The 25,332-nt window shown below is 42.3% G+C and overlaps 1 protein-coding gene across 24 annotated transcripts in view; it reads left to right on the top strand.

The window, feature by feature from the left end:
* The window catches only part of DOCK9 (dedicator of cytokinesis 9), a 288,486-nt gene that overhangs the window by 161,358 nt on the left and 101,796 nt on the right, over positions 1 to 25,332 (top strand). For all 24 annotated transcript variants that reach the window (XM_027973748.3, XM_060394649.1, XM_060394644.1 and 21 more), the window contains exons 6-13: positions 925 to 1,020; positions 1,967 to 2,101; positions 7,607 to 7,781; positions 8,705 to 8,772; positions 21,229 to 21,303; positions 22,607 to 22,747; positions 23,070 to 23,273; positions 23,672 to 23,794. In XM_027973748.3, coding sequence (XP_027829549.2) covers positions 925 to 1,020; positions 1,967 to 2,101; positions 7,607 to 7,781; positions 8,705 to 8,772; positions 21,229 to 21,303; positions 22,607 to 22,747; positions 23,070 to 23,273; positions 23,672 to 23,794 — 1,017 coding nt within the window. The remainder of the gene's footprint in view (positions 1 to 924; positions 1,021 to 1,966; positions 2,102 to 7,606; positions 7,782 to 8,704; positions 8,773 to 21,228; positions 21,304 to 22,606; positions 22,748 to 23,069; positions 23,274 to 23,671; positions 23,795 to 25,332) is intronic.

Here is a 25,332-nt window from a genome sequence, read left to right as displayed (position 1 = left end):
TCACCAAGACTAAAATTGAGGTGATCTCAGACAAAGTATAAGATGGGTCCTTCTGCATTTATCTACTGGATTGTAGAACAGAGATCATAATTAGACTAGTGCTTAGGAGGTATGAGCTGGGTGACTGACACTGTGTGGTCCTCTCTTCCTAAAGTTCCTACTGAAGTGTGTATTGGGCCCAGCCTTAAAGGGGAAAAGGCATCACCAGGGGGTGATCTTAAGAGAATAAGGAAGGGGCCCAGATCAGTGTGTCATGGAAAGTTTGTGTGTGTGTGTGTGTGTGTATTTCATGTCTGCTTATGGTATGTACAGATGTATACCTGACCTATTTTTTGCAGCATCTGGCCAGCCCATGCCCTTTTAAACCCAGATCTCAGAGTTGGGGTCAGAACTTGAAGAAACAAGTTTTATTAAGTTTTCTAGCTGTTGCTCTTCCCTTCTCTCTCTCCCTGCTGTGTTTTTGCCTCTCTTTCCCTCTTTTCTATTGGCCCAGCATTTTATCTCTCCTTTCTCTATTGCCTCATATTTCCTTCCTTTCTTATTCACCTTTCCCTGAACTAAGCCTCTGGGAAGTTTTCCAGAAATTTGCTTTTGTCTTCCAACTCTAGGGGAGTGTAATGTGAAAACATTTTTCATGAAACTGGGCGAGACCTTACAACTTGAGTGGTGGAGTATGGTATGTACTTTCTGTGGCTCATTAAACACTTAAAAATAAAACAACTTGGACTGGAACAAGCTTTGCTTTTTAATAGACTGGAGTTTGCAGAAATTTAGGCTTGTCCCCCTTATTTAGTGGTAAGTGAACTTAGTAGGTATAAGTGCCAGGCAGTTTCCAGTAAAGGAGTGAGGGGCCACCTGGCATGAATTGAACGGATCTGCCATCAGTGATAATGGGAGATTGATGGTGGTGTCCTTCTCTCCTAGGATGCCGCCTCCCTCGGCTCTCAGAAGGGTGGGATCACCAAGCACGGCTGGCTATACAAAGGCAACATGAACAGTGCAATAAGTGTGACCATGAGGGTAAGGAGGCCCATCACCCTGCTCTCCCCTGATTAAGCCCTTTCTGCTGTAGGTCTTGGAATGATGCTCAAGATGAATGGGTATGCTGTTCCTCCCAACAAAAGTGACATTGTCTGGTTAATTAGATGCTTCCCTGGTGATCAGTGATCGACCCTCACTGGTACAGTTTCCACTCCCTTCCACTTGTCACCCTCCAACCACCAGTGTGACAAGAGTATTGGGAGGCTGGTGTGAAGGTGCAGTTGCCATATAGCCTTTCTTTCTCTGTGTTGATTACAAAAAGGGTACTCAGTACCTCGTAGAGCATCACCAAGGAGCTACACCTAAGCAATTTTGCTTTTCTGCAACAAAATCAAGAAAAATGGAAATCAATGACTAAGGAAATATGGTAAAGTTGGAAAGGAGGCTGCCAAGAGAAAAGCAAAACTAGTGTAAAAACTATCCAGGAGAGAAGTAGGAGAAGAGAAAGACCAGAATTAATAGTAAAGAGAAGCAATGGAAGGGAGGTGGGATGGGCAGGAGAGATAAAATTAAATCAGGGGAAATGCTGACTGTCATAAACCTGAGGCTGAAAAGATGTCCAGTATCGTGAGGCCGAGAACACTTTCTGCTCTGAGCGAGAAACCCTGGGGATTTGAGAAAGTTTCCATCCTTTCCAGCTGCATCCCAAATCAGAACTCACTGCCCCGATTCTGGGTGGTTATGTAAAAAATCTCTGATTCTCTGGGTGAGAAAAATGACCCAGGAATGTTAAGTGAACCAGCCCCTCAGAATTTAAATGCAGGGAAATTATTAGATGTGATGGAGAGTCTTAACTCACCCAGCTACCTGGGTGCTGGTCAGAATGAGAAATGGTTTTTACGTCAGGGCATCATTGTGAGTTATTGAGAGAGATTGTGGCTCCTTTCATTTTGAAACAATCACTGTGTGTGTATTTTTCTCTCAGTCATTTAAAAGACGATTTTTCCACCTGATTCAACTTGGTGATGGGTCCTACAATTTGAATTTTTATAAAGATGAAAAGATCTCCAAGGAACCAAAAGGATCAATATTTCTCGACTCCTGTATGGGTGTGGTTCAGGTAAATATGAAACAAGTTTTATCATTGAGTTTTCTCATTTATAAAAATACTGTCTATGAATTAGCAGATTTAAGCAAACACTTCCAAAAATGGCTATATTTGTGGTAGAAACATAATGGCAGATGTAAAAATTGAGTTTGTTTTTCATCAGTTTAGAAGACAGTGGGTGCGAGACAGGCAGAATTATGTTGTAGGAGGCCTGAGTGCTCTGGCAAATGCTTTTCTTCTTAAAACCTGGCTCATCTACTTTTTAACTGTGTGACCTTGGACCAGCTATTGACTGAAGTTTGTTCATATGCAAAATTCAGATAATGATATTTCCTTAGTAGGGTAAAAAAGTTAAAGGATTGGATGAATTAACTTGGAAATATTCAGGACAGTTCTTAGCATCTCAGTGATGACTTTTATTATCATATATATTGATCAAGAAGTTGGGTTTCAGGTGCAGACTGAGTTCATATCCCCATTCTACCACTGACCAGCTCTGTAACCTTGGAGATATGATTTAACTTCTCTGCACCTCAGTTTCCTCATTTGTTAAATGGGGCTAGTGATAGCACTGAATGTGGTTATGGAGAGGATTAATCAATACATGTAAAGAGCTTAGAACAGTGCTGGCACTTGGTAAGCATTCAGCCAATATTAGGTATTTTTGTTGCCATAAGTGCTGTTACAGTTGTAGAGTGAATCTTAAATGTTATTTTAATTATACATAAGAGATGGCACTAGTGGTAAAGAACCTGCCTGCCAGTGCAGGAGATGTAAGAGACATGGGTTCAATCCCTGGGTCAGGAAGGTGCCCTGGTGAAGGACATGGAAACCCACTCTAGTATATTTGCCTGGAAAATCCCATGGACAGAGGAGCCTGGTGAGTTACAGGCCATAGGATCACAGACTGGAGTGACTTAGCACACACGCAGTACATGAGCATGTTAATATTATAGAAGATTAGATAGTACAGGTAGTGCAGAAGTCCCTGTTGGCCCCCATCTTTCCCTTTCTCAAAGAGCTGCCGTTAACAGTTTGATGTGGCTCCTTCCGTACCTGTGCGGAATTGCCTTTGAAAGCAGGTTGGCAGTTTCTCCATCTGCACCTTCATCCGTCCATCCACTTATCCCCTCCCCTCCCATTTCCCAGGAAGATCTAAGGTAGCAATTTACAAAGATACCAAAAATATAGGATATTATAAATTTAAAGTGGGTGTGAAAGGTGAACCAGGAGTCAGAGTAGGGAAGAGACGAGGTGGGATTAATTTGAGGGAAAAGCATATATTTTAAAGAACTAATGCCTTCTATGGGTGGGTGACACACTGGCTCTGTGCTTTCTAGCTCGGAGACCCGTTTGGTTGTACAGTGTCTGTAGATACAAACAACCCAATTAGTCAGAAGCTGCCCGAGTAATCTCAGAATGAAGCCCATTCAGACATTTCTCTTAGGGGCCCTCATACAGAGAGCACTGTGTGATTAATGAACAATCTCCTTGACGACTCCTCACAATAGACGCAGTCACCGTGATCAGAGAATGCTTCCTTAAAATGAGTCAGTATCTGCTGATGACATCGGCCCAAAGCTCGGTCCTTTAAGAAGGGTTGTTTTGTGGGGCCAGTGTAACTAAGGTTAGAGACACAGCTCTCTGGTTTGGCCCTTGCTTATGTATTGACACGTTTATTTAGAATTAAATTTTGTTTTCATCCAAAATAGTATGTTCATTTGGTTTAAATGTCAAAGAGCACAGAGAGGAAGCACTAAAGGTACATTCCTGCCAGTATCACCCTCACTTTGCCCACTCCCCACTCCCTGAAATGATCATTTTCAACTTTTCCCAGTATTTTTAAATTTTTTCTGGGCTCTATGTCCATATTGCTAGATAAGGAATGTTCGCTTCTCTTTGTTCATCAACTGTAGATGTTATGTGATGCTAGAGAGGATTTCAGCTCCTGCAGTCCTCCTTCCTGATCTAATCTGATGGTGACTCTGTACAGTCACCATCCTGAAAATTCCCTTTGCCTTCCTCCCTGTGTCAGAGTCCCTGTTTTCAGGATCCTGTGTCATCTTCTTTCACCCTTTGCTTTTTTACTTGAGAGGAACACATCCTCCAATTGCTTCCTGGGAAATTATTCATAGGATCTTAGTTTTTTAGTTAGTGTGTCTACAAACACCTATAGTTTTGCATTCATACTTGATTGACAGTTTGGCTGGGTATCAAAATCCAAGGTGAAATTTACCTTAGTTAGACATTGAAGATCTTCCATTGTCTTTTAGGTGCTAGTGTTATTTTTGGAGTCTGATGCCATTCTTATTCCCTATTGATCTTCTCTTTATCCCTAATGGATGGTAACCTGAAGTTTAGGTTATTGTGTCTTGACTTTGTTTTTGTTTTTAGTAGCTTTTTTGGTGAAGCATAACATAAACAGAAACCACACAATGAATGTGTTGTTACTAAGTTTGGGTCTCTGTTGTCTGTGTGTGCTGAGAACTCTGATCTTGTTCTGGAGACTCTGTCCTGCATGTTCTGTTCACCTACATCTTGTGAACTCTGGACAGTCTCTTCAGTCAGCAGAACTGTTGGACTCTGTTCAGGCTCACCTTTCTGGGTCCAGGCAGAGAGCTAAGGTGCTGATAGGGCTCACCTCATTCATTTCCTTTATCGGAGATCATAGGGCTGCACTGATGGTTGCAAAATATCTAGAAACAGTTGTTTCATCTCTTTTGCCCAGTTTTCTAGTAGTTAATAATGGGAGAAGAAGTCCAGACTTTGTTGTTTCATCACAGTGAGCATGGAAGTTAGGGGTCCAGATGGGTCCAGACTCAGATGGCTGCAGGTGCCAAACCAATAAGTTAGGTGGAAGAGGTGTGCTTGTAAAGCAATGCGGAATGCTGGGGACTCTGACGAACTGGAACACAAGGGCTCCCTTCAATGGGGAGCTGATGCTGCTGGTGGCCCTGCCAGCTCAAGGCTGCTAGATCATCTGAGTTTTTTTTTAGGAAAACCAGAAATACAAAATTTTAGTTAAATCCTGGTCTTTTAAATTACTGATGGTTATAACAACAGCAGAAACCCACAAACACTGTGCAGAACTGAAATTTTAAAAGGGGGTGGAATACAGGAAAGTGTACCTAGGCCCTAGGTCGAGATGACAGCACCCCTTAATGTCCACTGAAAATTATCTTTGCATCAACAGCTAATTGACCCCATGGTGCTCTCAGCTTGTGACCCAGCCTCAGCTGAAAGCTGCCACTATGTAAACCAAATTATATCAAAGAATATTTATTCACCACATAAAGGGAGGCAGACCAGAGTGCATTATCAATGACAGTGAAGTAACTTCTTGTGTGGGATTCCCAAGTGGGAGTTTCATTTGTATTCTTAACCTGAGAGACCTTTTCAGTTACATTTTAGTTGAATTTTCTATCACTGACTTTTTAAAAAAATGTTTAAAGCAAAACGGTATATAATTGGTAACATCATGTGGAAAGTAGAAATAATTACTTTTGCTTCATAAGATAGTTGCAATGCCTGTTTTCAGCAGAGTATATAGATGGTCTGCAATATGGAGTCAGTGCATAGATGGTCTGCAATGCAGAGTAGTGCATAGATGGTCTGCAGTACAGAGTCAACACATAGATGGTTTGCAGCAAAGAATTCCTGATCATTTTGTCTCTGGAGCATATTTCAGACTCTACGGTTCTGAACTCAGTGGCCGTCACTTCCTTTATATTCTTTTTGTAGGTGTGGTGGATGGCATTTTGCATTTAATGCATTGTATCTAAGGCTTCAAAATTTTTAAATCATTTGTTTCTATCTCCATATCTGTTTGTAAGCTAATCACCAAAATTAATGGCTTAAGTGTTACAGGTTTGTTTTTTTCCCCTAATATTGCTTTTGGACATTGTAAAAAAGTTAGTTGATCAGTGCTGTGAGTTCAAAGAAATGCCTAAACTAAAATTTAAAAATAGACCCGAAATGAATCTTGAGCCCCTAGTTTAGGACCTTGAAGTTGATTACACTTATTTTGTGGAGAATGAAACTGAGGCTCAGAGAGAGGAATAACTGGGAATCAAGACCTGCTGCTAGCCCCACATTTACCGTATTTTTCTAATAAGAAGTGCATGAGGAGTGCTGAGAACTCCTTTCACACCCGCCTTCGACCCCTCCTCTGACGCTTGCTGTGAGGTGCGCCCATGGCATGATGGTCCACATGCTCCTCAGGAGCAGCTCTCTCCTGAAAACCATGCTGTAGAGGACTCAGAGCCGCCTTTGGGAGGCCACCCTGTCTCTGAGACCTTCACTGAGGCCCCCCAGGGCCAGCGGCTAACCAGCCAGCATTTTAATGAATGAGCTGTCTGCCTGGCCCCAGCACGTAGGTGGCAGTGTGTGACGTCACGTCCCTCACCCTGTCCTCGCCAGGAGTCTTGTGTCATACTCCTCGGAGCTGAACCTCTGTCTAGTGCAGGCCCCGGGGTGATTGTACCCCCAGGGGAAGATTGATATTATCTGGAGACAAGTTTGTATCGTCACAGCTGGGAGGTATGCTACTGGCATCCGGGGGTAAGGCCAGGCTGCTTCCACACAGGCTGCAGGGCCCAGGACCGTTCCCGTTAACAGAGGGCCCAGGAGTCAGCAGTGCCCAGATGCAGAAACCCTGGTCTCCCAGCACATTCATCCTTTGAATATAGTGCACGTGGATTACGGTTTTTATACTTTGGGCAGAAAAGCTGGGGGCATGAGGGAAGCTGAGGGAAGGGAGGCCTGGTGTCTAAATACCTTCTGAGACTCATAAGTGGTGAGAAAGTTCCAGATAATGAAGTCAAACCTACTGCTAAATAATAGCAGTGTTTAGTAGTGTTTGTCACTCAGTCGTGTCCAACTCTTTGCAACCCCACAGACGGCAGCCCGCCAGGCTCCTCTGTCCATAGGATTCTCCAGGCAAGAATACTGGGGTGGGTTGCCTTTCCCTTCTCCAAGGGGTCTTCCTGACCCAGGGATCGAACCTGGGTCTCCTGCATTGCAGGCAGATTCTTTACCATCTGAGCCACCATGGAAGTCCACTGATAATGGTTTGCTTTAAAAATGTGATACCACATATTACTTCATTAAAAAAAAAAATAGGAGCTAGAGAAATTGAAAATTTTCAGTGAACTTTCATTCATTCAGATATTTTTCAAGGGCCTATTACCTGCCAGGCAGTGTTCTAGAAACAGGGTTGAAGGAGGGAAGAACAGAAATCTCTGCCCTGAGGAGCTCCCATTCCATTGGATGGTCCAGACAGCAAATAAGATAAATATGTAAAACCTGTAATGTGTCAGATGGGAAAATAAAGCCACGAAGAAGATAAATCAGGGAAGGTGGAGAGTGATGAGGGCTGAAGGGGAAGGGGCTTGCTTTTTTAAATGACTCGATCTGAAATGCCGGTGAGATATAGTACTCACCAGCAGACAATAAAGAGAATTTTCAAGGGTGTCCCAATTCTTCTAAAATGTTTCTTTCCCTCCTTCCCCCTTTCAGAACAACAAAGTCAGACGTTTTGCTTTTGAGCTCAAGATGCAGGACAAAAGTAGTTACCTATTGGCAGCAGACAGTGAAGTGGAGATGGAAGAGTGGATCACAATTCTGAACAAGATTCTCCAGCTCAACTTTGAAGCTGCGATGCAGGAAAAGCGGAACGGAGACTCTCATGAAGGTAGGGAGGTGTGGCTCTCTCCAGGTGTGCGAACGCTGCACTGTGTCTTCCCTTTCCCCAGAGGATGCAGGAAGTAGATTACTGACAGGTACATGGAAGTGGGACACACGTGAGCTCCTTACAGATGGGCTGTTGGCCTTGCAGTAGGATGTCCTACGCTGACATCATTTGTGTAAGGAAATCGTGTAATGGGAAGAACCACAGCTTTGGAGGCAGAAAGGAAGACCTGAGTTCAAGTCCCAGCAATAGCAGTCGTCAGTGGTGAGACCTCAGGCGAGCTCCCTGTTTTCAGAGCCTTGGTTTACTCACTTGTAAAGTAGGAATAAAAACGGAACTTGCTGGTTGGTGGGAAGGTTAAGCAAGATAATGAATCTCAAGTGCCTGGCCGAGAGTCAGCACTTAAAATGCTAATTATGGTTTTTATTGTTATCATTAATCATATCCTTTGGAATTTTCAAGTCAGGGTTAGAATGGGCAGAAGCCACAGGTTAAATCAGTGGGTGGGGAAATCTGGCTACATTCTTGACAATTCACGTTTTATTTCAGGCCCTTGGACAGGTGATTCCCAACCCTGCTGGCTGTGCCTTAGAAGTGCCTGGGAACCTTTAACAGATGCCCTTCCCTTTCTCCCACCAGAGATTCTGTTTTAGTTGGCCCAGTGGGTGTGGTCACGTGGCCTGCTGTCCATAGCTAATGACAGTTCTGCTTAAACACTGCCCATGCTGTTCCACCAGCAAATATTCTGCGCTCACCCCTGGGCCTGGCATCAGCAGTTTTTAAAAGCCCTGAGGTGTTTCTGTTGGGTATCCAGATTGAAAACCACAGTGTTCCAGGCCACATAAGAGAAACAGCCTTCCTTCTCCTGTTTTAAATAAAATACGTTCAACTACAAGTGACTTGGGTGATCTCTTTTACTGTTTTAGATGATGAACAAAGCAAATTGGAAGGTTCTGGTTCCAGTTTAGATAGCTACCTGCCTGAACTTGCCAAGGTAACCTCATGTTAAATCTTCCACTCTTCATCGGATGGTGTTGAAATGCTTCACAAATACATGGTAGTGACCTACTAAACTCATGGTGCGGTTACTGCGAATTTTTGACCACAGGCTTCGGTGAGGTAAAATACCGTTGCTGACCCGAGTCGGGTTTCAGTTTGTTTTCCAGAAAGTGCCTTGTGACATATTCTTTTTTTGTTCTTTGTTTTTCCTCCATGATATTTCATACCACATTACACATATTGAAGAAATAACCAAGATGCACAGGTAAATGTTTCCATGGTAACATGTCTGTGTTCACACATATGCTCTCTTATTTAAGTTAATAGAGACAATTCCAAAGAGGATGGATCTGTATTACTAGTAATCTTGTTACTGAACCAAAAAGAGTTGCCTGAGTTATATGAATTGTTCCTGGGTCACTGTAAATGGAAGAACAAAATAGTTATATGTGTTTTTTTTTATCTAATTTTGAGAAGCTCAGAAATTACCGAAAAGCACAGAGAAGATCGAAACATCCACATTCCCACCACCCAGATTCCACACCTGTTACTGTATTGTTCTTTCAGTTTCAATATCTTTTAAATAAATAAAATATCCTTTATAGTTGAAATTCTTTTTTTAAGTTTCATGCTTACTCCATTCCCTTCTTCCCTTACAGCCTCATCTAGAGACAACCACTGTTATGGATTTTCTAGGGATACCTCTTTTTGTTTTTCTTATCTTTACCAGTATATCTGTCATAATAATATACAGCTGTGTGTTACATGTTTAAAATGTTATTTAAATGATTACGTAGTTTTCTGTACTTGCTTTTATTTTTAATTCAGCCTCATTTTTGAGATCCATCCAAGTTGATATATAGATCGAATTCATACCCTTTATTGCATGTGTAAGCATTTTATTTTAGCAGTTCTCTTATTTTCATTTTTTTTCTATTACAAACAATGCTACAGTGAATATCCTTGTACTTGTCTCCTTGTGTGCATCTATGAATGATTCTTTTTAAATGAGAGAAATATCTTTGTCTTCTTTGGCCCTTTATATTCTTACTCTGTTATTCCCTTTTTATTCTGTCCCTTTTTTTGTGTGTGAGAATACAGTGAAATAGAGACCCTACACACCCACATCTTAAACACTGTAATAGAAAACATGGTTTATCTATATACCATTATAAATAGACTAGCATTCAACATTGACCTTTACTTTAAGACAACATAGCTGTTCTAAAATATAAAACTTACCTCCCTGGCTGGGACTTGAGAATATTGTTTTTCTTTGGAACTTGACTGTTACCAGAGTGTCTTTTTAGCACCTGCCTATTAAAGCTAATTTTAGTGCCACCATTGTAACCTTCTAGGCTGGAAGAGTTTTGGCTTATGTGTTTGTTTGTGTTATGAACTTCTGTGTACCGTATTTACGTTGAGATTTCTTTTTTGTTTCTGGATGTTTGGGGGTTTGTGATTTCTCAAAGCAAAATGTTTGTTAAAACAGATAATATATGCAGTTCAGTCTATAATTCAAAAAAGTAACTTTGTCCATTTCCTGGGTGAACACAGTGGACACCTAAGAGAAGGCTCATATTATTTGAGCTTTGTTTTTGTTGTTGTTCAGTCACTCAGTTGTGTCCAACTCTTTGTGACCCCATGGACGGCAGCATGCCAGGCTTCCCTGTCCTTCACTATCTCCCAGAGCTTGCTCAAACTCTTGTCCATTGAGTCAGTGATGCCATCCAACCATCTTATCTTCTGTCACCCCTTTCTCCTCTTGCCCTCAATCTTTCCCAGCATCAGGGTCTTTTCTAATGACTCAGCTCTTCACATCAGGGGGCTAAAATATTGGAGCTTCAGCTTCAGCATCAATCTGAATCAATCCTTCCAGTGAATATTCAGGACTGATTTCCTTTAGGATGGACTGGTTTGATCTCCTTGCCACCCAAAAGACTCTCAAGAGTCTTTTCCAACACCACAGTTCAAAAGCATCAATTCTTTGGTGCTTATCTTTCTTTATGGTACAACTCTCACATCCATACATGACTACTGAAAAAGCCATAGCTTTGACTTTGTGGACCTCTGTTGGTGAAATAATGTCTCTGCTTTTTAGTATGCTGACTAGGTTTGTCATAGCTTTTCTTTGAGCTTAATATTAAGTAGAAGTCTGTATTTTTCCTGTGAAGACACATAAGAACCGTGCCTTCCTTTTTCTCTTATTGACTACGGCTACCTGGACAGCCTGATTTAGAATTCCTTGGTTGCCAGACTTAAAGGAGACATAGATCACATACATTTATTCTTTAAAGAGTATATTTATAAGATAGATTTGAAGCTGTTTTCAAACAGTGGGTAACAACCAACTTAGCTGAAGCTGTTTTAATTGGTAAAAGGTAATTAAATTGGTTTTAACCTCCATTTCTCATTTATTTTTTGTTTTAATGTTTTATTTATTAATTTTTTCTTTTAACTGAAGTAGGACTTACAGAGTGACGTGCCCAGGCACTAAGTGTATAGCTTGCTGGATTTCACATTGGCACACCCACAGAAACCCCACCCACGTCAACATGTAGAACATTTCCAGCACCTCAGCAGACTGTCTTGTATCCTCCGTCTCAGCTGATACCCTTACCGTTTTGACCTCTATCACCATAGATTAGTTCTAACTCTTCTAGAACTTCCTAAAAATGGAAGCATATATACGTACTCTTTATGGCAGGCTTCTTAAGCTCAACAGTATGTGACCCAGAATAAAAAAGTGGATAGAATTGCATAGAGAATACTAAAGTGCCCTCCCTTTAATAATGATAGATATTAAGATACTATATATCATGCATATAAACATGTATATATGGAGAGAGAGAGAGTATGTGTGTGTGTGGTTGTGATGTAAATGTATTTCTTACTTCGAGTCATGGTCGAAATCTAAAAAGTACAGCATAATAAGGGGCTTTAGCCAGACATCCTGGAATATACGGTCAAGTGGGCCTTAGAAAGCATCACTACGAACAAAGCTAGTGGAGGTGATGGAATTCCAGTTGAGCTATTTCAAATCCTGAAAGATGATGCTGTGAAAGTGCTGCACTCAATATGCCAGCAAATTTGGAAAACTCAGCAGTGGCCACAGGACTGGAAAAGGTCAGTTTTCATTCCAGTCCCAAAGAAAGGCAATGCCAAAGAATGCTCAAACTACCGTATAACTGCACTCATCTCACATGCTAGTAAAAGTAATGCTCAAAATTGTCCAAGCCAGGCTTCAGCAGTACGTGAACCGTGAACTTCCAGATGTTCAAGCTGGTTTTAGAAAAGGCAGAGGAACCAGAGATCAAATTGCCAACATCTGCTGGATCATGAAAAGCAAGAGAATTCCAGAAAAATATTTATTTCTGCTTTATTGACTATACCAAAGCCCTTGACTGTGTGGATCACAATAAACTGTGGAAAATTCTGAAAGAGATGGGAATACCAGACCATCTGACCTGCCTGTTGAGAAACCTATATGCAGGTCAGGAAGCAACAGTTAGAACTAGACATGGAACAACAGACTGGTTCCAAATAGGAAAAGGAGTATGTCAAGGCTGTATATTGTCACCCTGCTTATTTAACTTATATGCAGAGTACATCATGAGAAACGCTGGGCTGGAAGAAGCACAAGCTGGAATCAAGATTGCCAGGAGAAATATCAATAACCTCAGATATGCAGATGCCACCACCCTTATGGCAGAAAGTGGAGAGGAACAAAAAGCCTCTTGATGAAAGTGCAAGAGGAGAGTGAAAAAGTTGGCTTAAAGCTCAACATTCAGAAAACGAAGATCGTGGCATCCAGTCCCATCACTTCATGGGAAATAGATGTGGAAACAGTGTCAGACTTTATTTTTCGGGCTCCAAAATCACTGCAGATGATGATTGCAGCCATGAAATTAAAAGATGCTTACTCCTTGGAAGAAAAGTTATGACCAACCTAGATAGCATATTAAAAAGCAGAGACATTACTTTGCCAACAAAGGTCCATCTAGTCAAGGCTGTGGTTTTTCCAGTGGTCATGTATGGACATGAGAGTTGGACTGTGAAGAAAGCTGAGCGCTGAAGAATTGATGCTTTTGAACTGTGGTGTTGAAGAAGACTCTTGAGAGTCCCTTGGACTGGCAAGGAGATCCAACCAGTCCATCCTAAGGGAGATCAGTCCTGGGTATCCATTGGAAAGCCTGACGCTGAAGCTGAAATTCCAATACTTTAGCCACCTCACGTGAAGAGTTGACTCATTGGAAAAGACCCTGATGCTGGGAGGGATTGGGGGCAGGAGGAGAAGGGGACAACAGAGGATGAGATGGCTGGATGGCATCACCTACTTGATGGACATGAGTTTCAGTAAACTCTGGGAGTTGATGATGGACAGGGAGGCCTGGCATGCTGCAATTCATGTGGTCAGAAAGAGTCGGACATGACAGAGCGACTGAACTGATAAGGGGCTTAACTGTTGTTCCCCCTCCCCACCCGCCAGCCCATCTCATGCCAGCTCTCAAGTGTTCTAAAACCATTTTACTTAAAGAAAGTAGAAAAAGGCAGAAGGTAATTTTCAAAGGGAAAAAGAAAAATTAAGCTGTGCCATTGCTCATCGGCATGCTGTGGCGCAGCAGCTGACCCTGTGGGGCAGGTGTTTGTCAGCGAGACCTCTTGTCCAGGCGCCTGCTTGGTGGCCAAATACAGTATGAGGGGCTCAGGCACCTGTGTGCCCGGCTCTCAGCCCCTCCATCATCCAGGGCCCCAAGTGTGAGTGGTTTTGACTGTTTCCAACTCCCTTCAGTGTTTCTGGAGCGGGGATCATCGGTACCTGTTAAGAAAGGAGGAAGGTTGATTGATCATTGGTTATCCTGATTTTAGAAGGAATGGATTCCAGAGCTGCAGAATCTGAGACTGAATCAGATTCACGTGGGGGGAGGTGGGGAGCAAAGCTGTAGTCCCACAGCTGTACGAGAAGGGAGAGTTTAGTCAAGGGGATGAGGAAGTTAAGGGGTCAGTAGTGGCAAACGGTCCATGGGGAGGTCAGGTCACCGTTGAGCTGGATTGCAGAGAAAGGACTAGAACAATGGGGGCAGGCCAAGGTGTAATTTAATGGCAGGCTCCTCAGCGCAGCCCCTCTTTCTGCTTCATTCATCCTGTTGCCTCAGCTTTTGTTTTCTGCTGTGATTGAGACATAACCAAACAGGATGTGAGCGACAGGAAGTTGTTTTAGTATAAAAATAGTTGATATTTCATTGTGGAATGTAATGCAGGGGCCCTTGACATACAGTAGGAGTGATGTGAACTGAGGTTTTGGGCATATTTTGTATATTCCTGGCCCTTTGGTTGCTGGTACATCTAGTACTGGACATCTTCATTGTTTTCTGATGGGGGCATGCTGTGTATACGCTAAAACCTGTTCTTTTCCTTTTGTTGTCTAACACAGAACCAAATATTTGTTTGTTTTAAATGTACCAGCATTTAAAGTATCAAGAGTACATAGTCTTATAAACATGTTTATTAAATATACAAACTGTAGTTAAAGTTAGTTGATTGGTTTCTCCTCTTCAGTGTCAAGGGGTAATACGGTAAACCTGATTACTATTTATTTGATAAATATTTTTTTTCTGGTTACATTTACCTTAGGTAACATTGGAATGAATATGCACACACATATATATATCATCTCCTGTGGAAAGATAGTAGGAAGAAAACGCTCATTCTCCTTATATTTTCCTCCATAACTTTTCTATTTTTGTGTTCTTGCTGTACTCAAAAACAGCCGCTCAGTCTTAATTTGGTCTCCCCAAGTGGTTGGGAAAGAGAACCATTGTTTCATGCTAAACCAAAATTGCTCCCATCCTATTACTGTATAACTTGTTTTTAGGGAATGAATTTACCTTCCTAGGTAAATTTTACACAGTTGAATGCAGACTAGAGTGTGGTGTTTCAGACTTTATAGTCTGACTGAGGTTCAGTAAGCATCAGGGTGCCAAGCTCACAAGTATTTGTTAGAAACCAAAGAATTTCAGACACCTTCTCTGAGTTTTTAAACCACATTGTAATAAATGCTTCCTTCCCTGTATCCTAGTCCAGAAAACTATGTCATTGTGTTACGACACAAAGGAATTGGCTAGGGTTGTGTTTGTGAGGTCAGCTGGCATTCCATTTCTTGGGCTTCCTTATCTAGAATGTTTTATTGCAGCTTTGTGTCACAGAGGGTGCGATAGTAGTCACAGGGAATTAAATATCAGGGAAGTAGTAGAAACAAATCATGACAGCTTTGTAAATTAAAAAGTATATATTCTGACTTCAAAGGATTTTGCAAAGTCTTCCTATTTCCAACCCATTGTGTTAGAAAGAGCCAACAGTCAGAATATTTTTCTGATGACTCACCCTCAAAGTACGATGCTCTGGCCTCCTATTGTTTTACCTGCTCAGAGGTAAACTTAAGTTGTTCAATTCAGTTCAGTTCAGTCATTCAGTCGTGTCCAACTCTGTGACCCTATGGACTGCAGCACACCAGGCCTAAACTCTGTAGTAGTTCTTCTCGGAACTCTTGAATGGATGGTTCATAATTGAAGAAAGGAAGAAACCATTGTCAGGGTGCATCATTAGTGATTAAACTTGGGCTTTACAGGAGTGGGTGGAATGGCTTTTGTTTTAGACAATTCATTCTCTTCTGTGATTTCTGAGAAGTGTCAGTTTTTACAGAGATGGCTCTGTCGTTACTTTTCTTTCTCCATTTTCCTCTCAGTTTCCTGTACATGGAACCCAAAGTATCACATGGACAGTGGGTAGGATGGCAGCAACTGGGTTTGGGGAGGAGCAATTGCATTATTATTCCATCCACAGTATGGACGGACCTCAGGTTATTTTAAGAGCAGGGCTGGTTTCGGTCACTTTGAGAAGTGCTGGACAGCACTGTCTGTGGGCTATTTTTTTGCAGTTCTGTTTTGTGGGCTCTTAGATTGTGAAAGTACTTCAGCTCGGTTCGGTTCAGTCACTCAGTCATGTCTGACTCTTTGCGATCCCATGAACCGCAGCACACCAGGCCTCCGTGTCCATCACCAACTCCCGGAGTTCACCCAGACTCATGTCTATCGAGTTGGTGATGCCATCCAACCATCTCATCCTCAGTCGTCCCCTTCTCCTCCTGTCCCCAATCCCTCCCAGCATCGGAGTCTTTTCCAGTGAGTCAACTCTTCACATGAGGTGGCCAAAGTACTGGAGTTTCAGCTTTAGCATCATTCCTTCCAAAAGAAATCCCAGGGCTGATCTCCTTCAGAATGGACTGGTTGGATCTCCTTGCAGTCCAAGGGACTCTCAAGAGTCTTCTCCAACATCGCAGTTCAAAAGCATCAATTCTTCGGCGCTCAGCCTTCTTCACAGTCCAACTCTCATATCCATACATGACCACTGGAAAAACCATAGCCTTGACTAGATGGACCTTAGTTGGCAAAGTAATGTCTCTGCTTTTGAATATGCTATCTAGGTTGGTCATAACTTTTCTTCCAAGGAGTAAGCGTCTTTTAATTTCGTGGCTGCAGTCACCATCTGCAGTGATTTTGAAGCCCCCAAAAATAAAGTCTGACACTGTTTCCACTGTTTCCCCATCTATTTCCCATGAAGTGATGGGACCGGATGCCGTGATCTTTGTTTTCTGAATGTTGAGATTTAAGCCAACTTTTTCACTCTTCTCTTTCACTTTCATCAAAGTACTTACTACCAAAATTTATTTTATTTCATTGTCTTTACTAGAACTTAAGTAAAAATAACTCTGATGCTTGGAGGGCTTGGGGGCAGGAAGAGAAGGGGACGACAGAGGATGAGATGGCTGGATGGCATCACTGACTCGATGGATGTGAGTCTGAGTGAACTGCAGGAGTTGGTGATGGACAGGGAGGCCTGGCGTGCTGCGATTCATGGGGTCGCAAAGAGTCGGACACGACTGAGTGACTGAACTGAACTGAAGTGAAAATAAATGTGTTTTCTATAATAAGTAAAAATATTCAAAGTCACATAAAGAAAAGTTCATCTTTTCCGTTCAACCTCCATCCCCACATTTCTGAGAGCACCAATGTTATTAACCTGTTATAGTTTCTCCTTCATTAAACCAATTGCTCATGGAAACGTATATACCCATGGGTAGTGGTTTTAGTTATTTGTTTTTTAATGTGCTCATGATATATACATTACTCTGAAACTTGCTCTACCACTTAAAAATATTTGTTTAAGGGTCTCTCTAGGGCCATACAGGGTCTAGTTCACTCATTTCCATCAGTTCAGTTCAGTCGCACAGTCTTGTCCTATTCTTTGTGACCCCATGGACTGCAGCATGCCAGGCTTCCCTGTCCATCACCAGCTCCTGGAGTTTGCTTAAACTCAGGTGCATCAAGTCGGTGATGCCATCCAACCATCTCATCCTCTGTCATCCCCTTCTCTTCCTGCCTTCAATCTTTTGTCTTCGAACTCATTTCCATAGCTGCATAATATTCCAAATATGGCTACTGCACGCTTTATTTAGTCATCTCCCTATTCACGAGCATCTAGATAATTTTCTGTTTTTAGCCTACATAAGCACTGCACAATAAACATCGTAACATATATAAAACTTAAATACTCACACTCTTATTTCAGTACTAGGAATTCCCCAAGGTGGGATTTCTGGGTCACAGTTTATCATGTTTTTAGTGCTTTAAATATTGCCAGGTTACTTCCCCAAAAGGTTGTAACAACTCATATTCCCGTTTCTCTGCACCCAGAGGAATAAGAAATGATGTCTCACTGCTCTAATTTCCATTCTACTGCTTAGTAGTGATATTTTTCATATTTTCATGTTTATTTGCCATTTGGTTTTTTTGCTGCCTGACTTGCCTATTTATATTCTTTACCTATTTTATTTTTTCTGGTCTAATAATTAAAGAGTGTTGGTACTGAAACCAGACAACCTTGGTTAGAAGCCAGATTTCTATTTAGTGTTATGAGTTTGGAGCAAACTTTGGAGCAAAGTGTTTGCTGCAAACATGTCCCTCAGGCCTCAGTGCTTTCTCCTAAACAAGGATAATAATAAGACTTGCCTCCTAAGGTTGTACCAAATTTAAATGGGCTTTTAGGGTAATATCTAGCATAGGATGTTATGAATGAATACCCCCTTTTATCACTATGATGCTTTCTTGTATTTTATTATTCCCTGGCTCTGGGGCAAAGCCACATTTTCTTACTGCCTAAGTTTTATTTGGTAATTGTTTCAAACACTATTTATCAGACGTACCCTCTTTTTAAAGCACTTGAGGCCTTGTTAGGGCTGGGAGGAACTTTAAGAAGCTGAGCCTGCTTTTTATCTATCTCAGAGCAGAGCTGTAGATGTGTGTAAGGTAGAATATACACTTTGAGGTTATTTTTACATCTAACATTGTCCCTTCTTCCCCATTAAGTGGTTTTTCTGGTGAAGAATATATCTCTTGGATATTAGTGGCAACATTAGCATGCTTTGAATCTATTTTAGCTAGTTGATTTTTTTTTTTTTTGTTTGAATGTATCTGCATCCCCATTTGTCCTCCAATTGTATGGAGCTCTTAGCAGTCATTCTTGCTTTGTTCATTTCTCATCTCCTAGCATCTCCTAGTCTGCTTGAGTCAACAAACATCTTTCAGAAAGGCACCAGGGAATGCTTCTACATTAAGGACCCATTCCCTGGTGGCTCAATGATAAAGAGTCTGCCTGCCAATGCAGGAGACATAGGAGTCTCGGGTTCAATCCCTGGTTCGGGAAGATCCCCTGGAGTAGGAAATGGCAACCGATTCCACTATTTTTGCCTGGAAAATTCTATGGACAGAGGAGCCTGGTGGGCTGCAATCCATGGCATCGCACAGTCAGACATGACTGAGAGCATGCTCTCCTGCTACTATGCCAGCTGTGCTCCAGTGTCTGAGATTATAAAGTTTGCCCTTGTTCAAAGACTCCAGCAGAAATTCAGGAGAAGAATGTGTCACTGTGAGTGGTGGCTCACAGCATGTAGTACTGATGTTTTTGTTAGGAAACCTCATGGACAAAGTAAAGCAAATTCTTCTTTGGGTTCAGTTAAGTATATTCTGTGTGCACATATTCTGGCCCTTTTGATGTGAAAAACTAGGAAAAATGATGGGCTTGACAGTTTTCAAACTTTGTCCACCCCCTCCCAGCTGCCCTGCCATGGGCAAAAGCATCAGCTGATCTGTAGGAAGGCCCCTGAGCCTCCAGAAGCCTTAAAGCTGCAGGGAGAGGATCAAGATAAACTTTGTCATGGAAGGAGACTGGAGCCAGCACCTTGTTGAACATGTTTACTGGGAAATGAAAACCGAGTCCAAGGGGGCTGAGTGGCTTGCTCAAGTTCACACAGCTAGTTCACAACTGAACTAGAACTAATACCCAGTTTCTTAGCTGTTATTCTGGTGGTCATTTCATTCTGCTTGATGTAGACAGTTGTTTAAATACAGTCATGATAGAGTTTGGGTCATTGCATTACAGGTAGATTCTTTACTGTCTGAGCCACCAGGGAAGCCCTTGCATCATGGCTAAAAACATTTTAGAATAACTCCATGGCTGGGAAAATGAAGAAGATGCTTAATTTCCAATTGGCCATGATTAGAAATGTGATAATAGACCTCAGTAAGCTACCAGCAGAGAGGACTAGACACCCTCTCCAGTGGTTGTCACTGCTGATGGTGTGCTGAGATATGACTCATGATCTTTGAGCACAGGAGCAGATGAGAGAGAGCGTTTTATTAAGAGCTCTGACTGCAAGGAAGAGCAGGGTATAGATTTAGAGGCATCAGGTGTGAGGCATAATGTGGCTGGAGATGACTTCTGTCTTGTGACTCTCCTAGAAGCTTCCTCTTCTACCTGTTCCCAGATTGCACTGCTCCAGCCCCCATTGCTGCCGCCGTGTGTCTTTTCTTCTGTCCATCCCTTCAGTGTTGGGGCCTCTGGGTTTCTGTCCACAGACTTGCTTTTACACTTCCCCCAGGGACCCTCACCCAGCCCCCAAGACTTGTGTGCTGAGGTTCTCCTTGTCTGTAATTCCAGCCTTCCTCCCCACCCTGTGTTCACATTGCATCTTTCTGGCTGTCTACTGGATGTTACCAGTTAGAAATCCCACAGGCATCTCCACAATCCAGTCTACCACCTTCTCAATAAACCTGCTCTTCCTCCCAGATTAATTGTCAGCCAGCAGGCCACCCAAGCCTAGGAAGGTGGGATTTGTTCTGGGCCTTGCTGTGAGGCTAGGAGCCTGTTGTCATAACCCGGGAGAGACCATGTGGATCTCCTGGTCTTTCCCTTTTTAATCCATTACTTCAGCCCTACCCTTGGGGCAGATCTATTATAAAATGCAAAACGGGTTATTTTATTCCCTTGATGAAAACATGGCAGAATTTTTTGATTCTGGATTCTGGATTCTTAATGAAATCCCCAGGCCTCACTATACAAATCTGACTCATTTCTCTACATTTTTCATCATGTGCCATTCATTGTAATGAATGACTTGGTTGCTCAAGTGTGAACTTGTGCTTTTATACCTGTAGTCCCTCCTCTTAGAATGCCCTTCTCTCCTTTTGTGGCCAAATGTCCTTTCCCTGCGAGATGGACTTTCCTCTGGGAGCTCTTTCTCGTGGCCACCCCCTGGTGCCGGTTGGCTCGCTGTTTGCACGGTTTCCTTTGCCGTTTGTATTGCTGTTCATATTCTGTCTTCCCTGTTCCTTGGGGACAGGGACTGCACTTCACTCATGTTTGTGTCCCTAGCCTGACATAGAATATGTGCTCATGAATATTTATTGAATGAATCAGCATTTCCCCCCTTGCCTGCCACCGAAACCAATGGCTGTCCCTCAAGATCCGCCATAGTTTTCTTTATTCCACCATCTAGAACATCTTCCTTCCCCGTCCTTTACTTGTAGCCTCAAGTCATAGGCTGAACTGTAAGTCCTTTCTACCATTTGGACTCTTTTCCGCTCTCATTATCTATCCTTTCTGTGCATCCTTTTCATTCGATCTGAAATGCGCATGTTTTCCTCCTTTTTGCTGTCTAAATTCTACCTCTTCATTCAGAGCTTGTCACCTATTTCATTATTCTATGAAGCTTTTCTTGATGGTAATGCTTAATTATTCTCCTTTGCTTTATTTGCATTGGTTTTGACTCTCCAGTCGATTGTTGGCTTTACAAGGGCAGGGATCAAGTCTTAGCTTCTCTTCCCCCCACCCCCCATAGATCTTACATTGTGTCTGTCCTTACCACACGGTACTTATCCACAGTAATAGTCTGTCCTTGTTTGTTGACGTGCAGGTGACCCACCAAGATAAAGGCAGAGTTGTCCGGCAGTCTGGCTCTTCAGGATGGGGTAGCTTTCAAACATACCTAGATACCTCTGTAAGAAAAGGATATTTTTAAATGTGTTTTTTATTTTTTGTTTTATCTTGTTATCAGAGTGCCAGAGAAGCAGAAATCAAACTGAAAAGTGAAAGCAGAGTTAAACTTTTTTACTTGGACCCAGATGCTCAGGTAAGAAGTATTTTAATATTTAGAATAGTTCAAGGAAAGAAAAGCTTTGATAGGTTATTTGCTTGCTAATTTGTTTGCTTATTTATATATTTTGGATGAAAAGCAATATGATAGTATAGAAAATGCAGAAGAAAGAGAGAAAACAAAAACTGGTAATTTCATTACCATTGCACAATCATTGTGAACATTTGATATTCCATAGATTGTTGAAAATTGAAGGAGATTTATCCAAAGATGCACTAATCCACAAAAAACATACGTAATTTACCCTGTAAACCCACCACCAAGAAAATAGCATGCATCTCTACAGTTGCCCAGTAGACGGTACTTTCCCGACTGGCCCAAGCTCAGTTCCAAACCCAAGCCTTGCCATCCTTCAGTCCACATCTGTGTCCTGAGAAAACTCCAAACACGCGTGGCGAGGGCCTCCAGGGCTGCCCATAGACAGGGCTCCTGTTCGGAGGGGCCAGCTGTCCTGCTGCATCTCCCCCCGAAGTTTCCTCTTCTTCATTTGTTTTTTGTTTTTTTTTTAATAGAACTTCTTTTCCCCAATTAATAAGTATTTTCCTCTGTCTCTTCTCAGACTTCAAAACCATATAGTTTTTTGGACAGGTTTTTGTTTAGTGTGATGAAATATGCACAATATAAAATTTACCACTTTAACCATTTTTAAACATACTATTCACTGACATTAGGTAGAGTCACATTTTTGCACAAGTATCAGCACGATCTCTTTCCAGAACTTTTCCATCCTCCCAAACAGAATGGGCACTCTGTGCCCATTAAACAACAGCTCCCTGTATCTCCTTCCCCTCACCCTTAGTAACCTCTATTCTGCTTTCTGTCTTTAAGATTTTAACTGTTTAGGAGGCTCATATATGTGGAATCATATGATATTTTCCTTTTCATGTCTGGCTTGTTCCACTTAGTGTAATGTCTTCAGGGCCCATCCTTGTTGTAACATGTGTCAGAACTTCATTCCTTTTGATGGCTTAGTAGTATTTCATTGGATTTATAGTATGTGCCACATTTTGATTATAGGTACTTCAGTTGATGAACACTTGAGTTATTCATAACAATAATTTTAAAGCTCTAAATAATCAGTCATTGAGTAGATATACCATCATTTATTTGACCATTATTATATCCTACATAAATGTGTAAAATAGTAAACACAGTTTGTGTAAATAAATATGTATAGCTTTTATATATTTTAAGCAGTTTCCTTAAGATACATTTATTATGGGATTTTTTTTCTTAGTGGGAACATAATACATTTATATATTTGCATTTTCTTTTAAAGAGGCTTGACTTCTCATCAGCTGAGCCAGAAGTGAAGCCATTTGAAGAGAAATTTGGAAAAAGAATTCTCGTCAAGTGCAATGACTTATCTTTCAATTTGCAATGCTGTGTTGCCGAAAATGAAGAAGGGCCCACTACAAACGTAATTTTCCTTTTGAAAAACTAAAATTAAAAAAAAAAAAAAACACATTCCGAGGTTTCAGGTGAGCCTGTTGCAGTGCAGTCATGCCACGCAGTCCTAGCTCCTGATGTTGGAGAGCAGAGGGTGAGATCAGAGTGCAGAGGGTCATTTGGGCCACCAGACAGGACGTTCAGGATACAAGAGAGGGAGGGAGGCTGTTGCACTTTCGCAGTAACTTGTAGCAGCAATCATACACAGGTCTAGTTGTCTCTTTGATAGCAGCGTTCTCTTGTCCCAACAGTTTGAGCCCTGGTGGTGATCTGGATTGTTTTGTTTTGTCCAGGTCGAGCCTTTCTTTGTCACTCTGTCCCTGTTTGACGTAAAATACAACCGGAAGATTTCTGCTGACTTCCACGTGGACTTGAACCACTTCTCAGTGCGGCAGATGCTGGTCACCACGTCCCCATCTCTGAGGAACGGCGACCGGCAAAGCTCGCCTGCCCCGCTGGGCATCCTCCACGAGGCCTCCATGCAGTACCCGAAGCAGGTGGGGGGCTGGCCCAGTGGTCACGCTGCTAAGGCTTACCTAGTACAAGCTGTGTAAATACATAAATGAAGCTTAAAATGTGCAGTTGGGGTAAATGAGACTCTTAATTAGATTGGTTGTGTATATCACGAGGCCGTCAAAGCAAGCTGAAAGAGAAATGGCTTTTGACTTCTCATTTCTTTTTTTCTAAACTTGCTGCTAGTTGCCTCCCCTGCCAAAGAGCCTTTCTGATCGAACGACGAACTGTTTGTTGATGAGTTAACCAGTTTGACGCTGGGTGCTTCTGATTAGTTCTGCGGTTTCAGTGCTGTTTGCTGATTGAGAATCTTTAATGTTCGTGAGATTTGTTTAATGTGACTGTAAATTCTGCTCACTAAAGAAGATGGTTTGTTCCCTAGGGAATATTTTCAGTCACACGTCCTCATCCTGATATATTCCTTGTGGCTAGAATTGAAAAAGTACTTCAGGGGAGCATCACCCACGGTGCTGAGCCGTACATGAAGAGTTCCGACTCTTCCAAGGTATGGATGACTTTGGGATGATGAAAAGCAGTGGGGAAAAAAAATAGGAGTAGAAATGCTTAAAGAAATCACAGTTAAGCCATATTTATGTTCTAAAAGAAATAGACTGCTTTCACTGTTCTTTGTTCAGTCACTCAGTCGTGTCCAACTTTTTGCAACCCCATGGACTGCAGCACACCGGGTTTCCCTGTCCTTCAGCGTCTCCCAGAGTTTCCTCAAACTCATGTCCATTGAGCTGGTGATGCCATCCAACCATCTCATCCTCTGTCATCCCCTTCTGGAGCCTTCAATCTTTTCCAGCACCACTGTCTTTTCTGATGAGTCTGTTCTTTGCATCAGATGGCCAAAGTATTGGAGCTGGAGCTTCAGCTTCAGCATCAGTCTTTCCAATGACTATTCAGGGTTGATTTCCTTTAGGATTGACTGGTTTGATCTCCTTGCAGTCCAAGGGACTCCCAAGAGTCTTCTCCAACACCCCAGTTCGAAAGCATCAATTCTTGACGCTCAGCCTTTTTTATGGTCCAGCTCTCACATTTGTACATGACTACGGGCAAAACCATAGCTTTGACTATACAGACCTCTGTTAGCGAAGTAATGCCTCTGCTTTTTAATATGCTTTCTATGTTTGTCTACTCTCATAGATTTACTCTTAAGAGTTAACCTTATGTGTCCAGTTTTCAGTGAAAAGTAATTCCATGTATAAACAAATACTTCATTTGACTAGACTATCCTGGCAAAGGAATTACCAGCTTAATAGTAAACTTTCTTTCATTAAAGGGTACATATATTATATTTAAATGGAGTTCATTTCCACTTGCTGGCGTGTGTCCAAGGTCCTGGAGTTGTAAATTTGGATCCATTTACTCTTACATGTGAGACCGGAGACTAGGAGGTGACCTGGCTGGGATGGTCTGGCCAGTAGTGTCCGCAGATCGAGTCCACTTGTGTTTTGTCCGGTGGGACAGGGCTCTGGTGGCAGAGGCAGTGTGACATGCGGCAGATGAGGGAGGGGAACTACACGTGTGGTGTATGTGCTGTGTGTTCATTACTTTGGTGTAGTGTTCAGTACCTGGGGGTACCTAAGAGTGGACATAAGTCACACTTCCAAAAACAGGTTTACAAAGGTTTAGTTGCCCGCTCAGCTTCCCACAGCCGGAGTTGCCAAAGGACAGGTGACTGTCACTGTCCAGCATATCGAGCTGCCTGGTTTGAGTCAGCCATTTGAGTGCTGCTCGTGCCAGTTTTACAGTACTTCTCGTTTCTTAAACAGTTTTTTTAAATAACTGGTCATCTGTGAGATGACCCTGATACATTGACAGAGACAGGTGAGCAGGATTTGGGATACCCTGGAGGCTCTCACTGAGGTCTTCTCAGCTGATTCAGAGCTTCCTCTCTGTGGTCACCAGTCCATCACCGGCGTGTCCACGAAGATGCAGGATAATTGTTAAATGACAGGTCCTAGGAGTCAGAGACCTGGATGCCGAGTGCCCAGCCAGCCTGGACATGTCATGTGACCTCTCTGGGCCCCGGGTGTCACA

Source organism: Ovis aries, chromosome 10, assembly GCF_016772045.2.
Source record: "Ovis aries strain OAR_USU_Benz2616 breed Rambouillet chromosome 10, ARS-UI_Ramb_v3.0, whole genome shotgun sequence".
NCBI classification, from domain to species: domain Eukaryota; kingdom Metazoa; phylum Chordata; class Mammalia; order Artiodactyla; family Bovidae; genus Ovis; species Ovis aries.
The sequence above is the reverse complement of the archived record's forward strand: the minus strand, read 5'-3'. Positions and strand labels throughout refer to the sequence as shown.